Here is a 7,355-nt window from a genome sequence, read left to right on the forward strand (position 1 = left end):
TCCACGGTTTTCGTTTCCACGGTGGAAATCTTGCACCGTTCTCCGCAATGCGCAGTTCCACGTTTCCGTTACAAAGATACTTGGACGACGATCCTCGAGTCCAAGAAAGCGATGAAAGAGAATAAAATTTCCTTCAAAGTTCGAAACCGAATATTCTTAACAGAGATCGAATAATACGATGGAGATATTTGCGTGAGATAATTACGTCGAGCAATGACGTCGAAGTGGAAGTTCAAAGTCATCGGTTCGAAGCGAGGGGAAAAAAGAAAGAGAAGGAGGAGGGAGGGGTGGTCCCGATGGGTGAACGCAGATTACACGGAAGTAATTTAATTACATTCAGGAAGATGGTTAAGCAAGAAGAGATCTAGCAATTGGAGGACATGTCGGCGGTTGTCCAACATGTACGAGATAATCGAATTATCGTCGCTTTGAGGAGCAGCGCCCGTGGATGATCTGATCACGTACCTGATGAACAGATCGCCAGCGATGCGAGCCGCTCTCGAAGGGAAAGCGGCTCTCGTTATAGACCCTTCACGGTTACGTTCCAACGAACCGTTACCACCGTGCCCCTCCCCCTCCCTCTCTCCTCCCTAATACGATACCTAACTTCTACCGACCGATTAAATCCGCCACGCGAACCACGAAAAGGCAACGCGCGCGATATCGATATCGGAACCGAAGCCGGCCGTCGATGAATTAAAAACGCCGCTTTCTTCTTCTTTCTTCGAACGACGATACGCGCCGCCCTCCCTTTGCCCCTCCTGCCCTATCCTTTGCTCCCTTGGTCGAGGTCGACGAGTTACGCGACGAGGGCCGAAAATTGCAGAGAACAAAGTGGAAATTGACCGACCGCTCGTCTAGCGTGCAGTCTCTGGCAAAGGTTTTCGAGGTCGTCGCTGGTATTCAGGTTGGCTCCCGCAGGAATTCCCGCGGTCGAATTCCGCTATGCCTAACTCGAAAATACTTTTCTGGGATGGAGCCTCGTTTTCGCTCGCTGTTACGCGGAATAAAGATCTCCGGAAGGAGATCGTATCCGAATTCGTTTCTCGCTCCATCCCTGGCCCGTGCCCGTGATCGAAAGTGCGGCCGTGTCGCGCACCCCAATTGCGGCGGCGATCGCGTTTTCGAATTATTAAATATCGTCATCGATCGGCGACACGTATACAATTCTATCCGCGTACGTAAAAGGGGAGAGGGGAATGGAACAAAACGTACGCCACCCTCATACTTTCCGAAAGGGACGTATTAACGATGACTTTAATCAACCTGTAATAACAATAAAATATATTAACGTCCGACGTATAAATTCAACGAGGGAGAGGAGGGGGGGAAAGGGGGGGGAGAAGGTGGGACTCGATCGTTAACGCGATTATTATGTGGCCAACTTTGCGCGCATTCGAATTTAATAGTTTGCATAATTTACCTGGCTAGTTAGTTATTCCATTAATCACTCTACACTTATAGGAGTATAAGGTTACGCATAATAATTGTACCATTATTTAGATCATATTCGGTGTATATCGATAATCGGGCCTGCACGCAATAATTTCAACATAATTAACCGACCCGTCTCCATCGACGAGATTCGAGGTTTCGAGATCTCGAAGGGGTGATAAATATACGCGTGAAAACGACGGAGGATTGATCGAGGAAAGGAGAAAGAAGACGAAGACACACAGTGGACAAAAGATCGAGCGGTTATAATATCCGTTCTAAACGCACGAGTTTCGAATATATTTCGTCTTCTATTAATTAACGTATCAAAGGACACGATATTAATATTTGCTTCGCAGTCTCAACCGCATAGAAGATATTAACGTCCCTGTAATATTGTGTCCAGGCTAGAGGGAGAGGACATATTGAAACCGCACAAACTTTGCTCATAGCATCCGCGGGTACTCGTAAATATACAGGGTGGCTCGGGATCGAACGGATCCGTGTGGACACAGAAGACGCGCAATTTAAGTCTGCCCGGATTAATCGTAACGAACGTACACGTACGAATCAGAATCGGAACGACGATCTTCCGTCCAACGGTTATTTTCGAAATTATCTCTAAAATAACCATCATCCCCCTCGGTTCGCCTCGGATCTCGTCGTATTTTTCGGATGGACGGGAAGAATGATCGATCGATCGAAAAAAAAAAAAAAAAAAAAAAAGGAAAAAGAAAGAAAAACGCGAAATCAAATATCGCGCGGAATACTTGGAATACCGGTATTTGTACTTTTTATTTACAACTTATCGTGCGAAAAACCGGCCGATATTTTCGAATTCGTTTCAATAACGTGGAACGGGCCGGTGAAATAAAATGGAACGGGAGAAGGCAAACGGTGCCGATTAAATAAACGTTAAACCCCGAAATTTCGTTTAAACGGAGGGCAGGGGTGGATTATACATACGTCTTTGGGCGAAAACAATTAATGTTTATCGGGAAGCTCGCGCAGCCGTTACCCGACAAGCCGGCGGTTGTTCCGGGGACCGGTGCCGCTTAAACGCGCAATAAGTGGAGAGAAGAGAGGGTCAAACTAATTCGATTCTAAACTCTGACCGCATCGCGCGAGAAAGAGGCGGGCGGAGGGTGCGGGCGGGGAAAATACAGGAGCACCCGCACCCACGATGGACACAGATGGCACTAACCGCGCCGTTAAATTCTCAACCTGTAACTCTAATTGCTCGATAGACGAGGCCAAGTTTCTCCTCGACCGCCATATGCCGTACGAACTTGTCACGTATCAAGCGTATTACTCGTTCGATTCTTGTCGCTCCACGATTCCTGTCGATCCATTCTTGGCTAATCGGCGGTTGACAACCAACTAAAATTAATCGATCGATTATCATCGGGATAATGGTTCGTTCGTTACAGTTTGTTTGTTTGAAATTGGCGCGGTGATCAATCGAGGTTGTTTCGCTTGTGTTTCAGGGTACCGGAATAATAATCGAAAAGTGATCGTGAAGCCACAATGGATGGGACGAAAAGCGAGCCGAGCAAGAGCGGGGCTGTGCAACGGGAGTGCGGTGGTTGCGGAGAGGTAATTACGGAAAGGTAAATATTTCGGATAAATTTATCATTACCCGCGATTCTTTTCCAAACGCATCTCTCAAAAATATTCAAACATACACGATTTCTCCAAATCCCATAGGTATCTTCTCAAAGTGTTGGACATGTTCTGGCACGAGGATTGCTTAAAGTGCAACAGTTGCAATTGCAGACTCGTGGAAGCTGGTCCCTCGCTTTACATAAAATCCAATCTGATATTGTGCAAGAAGGATTATTTACAGTAAGCTATGTCACCTCTTTTCTCTTCTTTCCTCTTCCTATTCGATATATATATATATATATTCGCGAAAGAATCGAAAATCCGTTATAATATTATAATTCCATTCTGCCCTCCGACAACGTTGACGTTTCATATTTCATTGTGTCGTGGTGCATTGGGACGTCAATAAAGGGCAAAGTGGAAAAGGAGACGTTAAGCACCACCACGTACGGGCAGTCCTCGACGCGGCGAACGGAAGCAACAAATCGAATTTTACAGATGAGTTTCCCTTATTGAATACATCCACGTCCCATATAAACAGGCGAGGGCAAATAAACCGTGTTGAGATTACAAAGTCCCGAGGGAACGCGCGCAGGTGGCGCGTCTGCGAGGAACCTTCGCTATCGAACCCACCATGCCCTTTATTAATGGCCCAATATTTGAAGATGGCATATTCGTGGCTCGTCCTTAAGCTTATTGATTCTTGTTCCAACCTAGCTAAAAGTCTGCCATCGTTGGCGGGGATAACTCGCGGGGATACATCGAAAGAAATACAAGATATCGTGGATGGAACGATTCTTCCTCGATTCCACTTTCTTTAATTTCTTACAGCAATAACAAGCCGATACGATAGTACCAGCCCTCTTGTTTTTCAATTTGTGACAGATTGTTTGGACTCACTGGCCATTGCGCGGCCTGTAACAAAACCATCCCAGCCTTCGAGATGGTGATGAGGGCGAGGACCAACGTCTACCATTTGGAGTGTTTTGCGTGTCAACAATGTAACTACAGGTAAGAGGTGTTACGATCTCTTACAACATCTATCAGCGCGCAATATTATCAACGTTTCGAGCTATTGCAACATCCGGATCGAAACACTTCGTAATTCGAAAAAAAAAATAGAAATTCTTCTATCTAGGAAAATTTTTCTCGCGAAAAATAGTTCGTCGTTGAGAATCATCAATCGAGACCATCTCGTTGAGATTTAGTTTTAGGCGCGGTAGCGATATTATATTATTAAATAATAAGGGAGAGGCTGTGATTAAACATTCACACCCGGGAGAATGGTGGTGGGAAAGTCACTGGTTTCTGCGAAGTATTCGTCGTGGCAGCTCATCCGTATAACAATTTAATTCGAGCCAACCCGGCCGTGCGCCTGGGGGCTTGGCTAAACTTCTGCAGCACTTCGCAACACTTCGCTTACTTATTCACAACAACCAAGTTAAGCTCGAAGCTCGTTCGAGTCTGTGTTTAAGTCGAAACACCTCGGTGAATCCGGCGGATGAAGATAATCGGCGCAAGAATCGAGAAGCCGTCGAGTAAGAGTCGCTCTCTCTCTCTCTCTCTCTCTCTCTATCGCTCGGCAATAAAATCGGATTAATTACACCCTTCTCGTAATTTCCCTCCTTTGTCAATTTCCCCCAAATACGTATATATTTTATCGAATTATTTTTTGATCGAAAGCGCACGATACAAATATGGAACACGATCTCTTCGATTTTCGAGAGAGCCGCGAAACCAGCATTCCATTTCCGTGGAAATTTGAAATTCCTGAAAAATGGATCCGTTACAACCAAGTAACGAACAAGTCCAATGAAATTTTCCTCCCTTGACGTGAGTATAATTGACGTGAGGGCGTCGCGATGGAGCGGGGAGAGGGTTGAGACATCTAGCAGGAGAGAGGAGATCGCGAGAGGAAAGTCGAGAGTTGCGAAACTATGCGAGCGACGTGTAGACGCCTCGAGGTGTACGTCAGATGCAAATCATGCTCACTAATTTCCCGGAAAACTAACGAATCCCGAGGGCGCGCGGCCCAAATATCCACCCGCGCCGTCCGCCGTCGAGAGACGTTTCGTTGTGCGCGTTAACCGGCGTTTCGATAATCCGAAATTAGCAAATTAATTAATTTTCCTGCCGGAATTATTCCTCCAATATTCGAATCCTATGGGCACGAAATTAACGAGAGAGGGCGCATCGATCGCGCTCGAAAGCTTCGAAAGTAATACGGGAGAGGGTGGAAGGGAAAATGCAGGAATTGGTTCGGTCAGGTCGAGTCGCAAGAGTTTGGTCGGAAGAGTGACTCGGCATTTAAGTCTAATGTCAAACCGCGACATTTCTCCGACCTTTCGCCAACCTGAGAACGCTTCCTTGGGTGTATCCTCGGGTCCTATTCGGGTACACCCAACGAAAGGGACGTGCACGCGAGTGATGGAGAAAGATTGCTCGAGCTAAGGGATTGGTCGAACGAGGCAACAAGGTTCTCTGAATTTAAAATATAATCCGCTATTAAAAATAGAATTTTTTTTAGCATGTAAACGGGCTTGGTATCGCGATGATCAGAGCAGAGAGTAAAAATAGAAGAAGGAAAGGGAAAAAAGAAAGAACGGAAGGATATGGAGCCGCACGGGTAAAGGTTAGCTCGGCGCGCTCCTACGGGAAGCACGTGACTATCGAGCGAAGCCGATTACTGGTTAAAGATACGTCGAAAGTATACTTTCTTTCGTGGTCGAAGGTAACGTGCAACCCTTAAGGCGAACCATTGGTTAGGGGTCGAAGCGGTTGACCGTAGGCAAAACGGAAACGGATGTGGCCGTTGGGTCACGCGATCTCCACGAGTCGAGCATAAAACACCTGAGTTGTTTAATCATACGCTCCTAACCCGAGTCGTACATCGTAAACTCGAGAGGGTAGGTCTCCTTCTCTCTTCCTCCCTCGATCGCTCTCTTCCCATTCCGCTCGTCTCCTTTCGCAGAGATGTATAGCCGGATAAAAGTATTCCGTTTATCCATTAACAGGTATGTTCCGTCATCGATAAAAGTGATCGATACGATCTGTATATACGAGAGTTGACCGCCAAACAATTTATGACGATCAGAGATCGATGAAACGACAACCTTATCCTTTTCTCAATTCGCGTATCTCGATTTCTGCGACAAATGATACTCTGTCTTAAATAGAAAAAAGAATATATATATATATAATCTCTTTCAAGAGTCATCATTCTACGCGGATTCGGTGTCAATTAGACGAGCTTAGACATCTCGAGCGGAAGAGCTTTTTCGACCCCTTGATCCGAAGTTGACGAAAGCTTCGACCTCGTCCTTTGTCTATGAATTCACAGCAGGTATTGTACGAGCGGGTGTACGGCTCCTAGTAGGACTATAGTCCATTGTTCGTGCTTATATTGTATTTAGGCATTACGAGTCAGCCTGATATAATTGTTACTGTTCCGTGGCGCTTATCGAACACGCTGCTCTGCTGCATTCCCACGCGAGTCATCGCCCGGCCCTCGTAATTACTCGAAAATCATTAAACTTCCACTTCGACCGCGCACCGCGAATAGAAACGTTTCCGAAATAATCTCTTCAGCGACGACGCGAACGATCAACCGTTGGAAAACGAACGAAGCCAACGGCAACGATACGCGATACGCGATTTATGCGAATGCGTGCCTCCGCGCGCAGAAAAAAGAAAAAAGAATGTCCCCTTATCGCGTACGAGCGAAGACGGGCGAGCATTTCGATGTTCGAGGCCGAACAATGCAAAGTTAAGTCTCGAATTCACGCTCTTTGGAAGGGTTGGAAGAAGAGAGAGAGAGAGAGGGAGGGAGGCGTAGATTGTTAGGTAGGTGGATAGTAGATCGGTAGTAGGAAGGTGGCGCGGGGTGGAAAGAGGCAAGTCGCGTAGAAGGGAGCGGCCATTTTGTTTCCGGTGTCCCGGGAGCACTTCCGGTCACCGTCACGCAGTTCTGCGTCGCGAAGTGCCCCCGAGCTCCTGAGATCTCCTTTCACGATTATATTCAAATTAAATGCGGGAGTCTGACCGGTAATATACTGCCGCCAATTTAGCTACAACCCCCCGGACGGTGGTTCGCCTTACCTCGCCTCACCACCGCCCATCCGACTTCACTCGCCTCCAAGAATCCGTCCGTTTCTATCTATCTAACCCGCGTTAATCGCCCGTTCCGCAAAAACTTAACCAACTCGACTCGATGGGGAGAGTAAACTTTGGAGGAGGGTTCGAGCTCCTCTCCCCCTCCCCCACCCTCGCCACTCTCCAATCTCTGGTAGGACAAACACGCGTGCAACCATCGCGCG

General features: G+C 47.0%; 1 protein-coding gene across 1 annotated transcript in view; it reads left to right on the forward strand.

The window, feature by feature from the left end:
• Positions 1-7,355, forward strand: part of LOC102680156 (LIM domain only protein 3-like) — a 64,724-nt gene that overhangs the window by 34,017 nt on the left and 23,352 nt on the right. Inside the window, exons 2-4 of the mRNA XM_006609844.2 lie at positions 2,922-3,044; positions 3,142-3,279; positions 3,925-4,050. Coding sequence (XP_006609907.1) covers positions 2,962-3,044; positions 3,142-3,279; positions 3,925-4,050 — 347 coding nt within the window. The 5' untranslated portion in view covers positions 2,922-2,961. The remainder of the gene's footprint in view (positions 1-2,921; positions 3,045-3,141; positions 3,280-3,924; positions 4,051-7,355) is intronic.

This window comes from Apis dorsata, unplaced genomic scaffold (genome assembly GCF_000469605.1).
Source record: "Apis dorsata unplaced genomic scaffold, Apis dorsata 1.3 scaffold_61, whole genome shotgun sequence".
NCBI classification, from domain to species: Eukaryota; Metazoa; Arthropoda; class Insecta; order Hymenoptera; family Apidae; genus Apis; species Apis dorsata.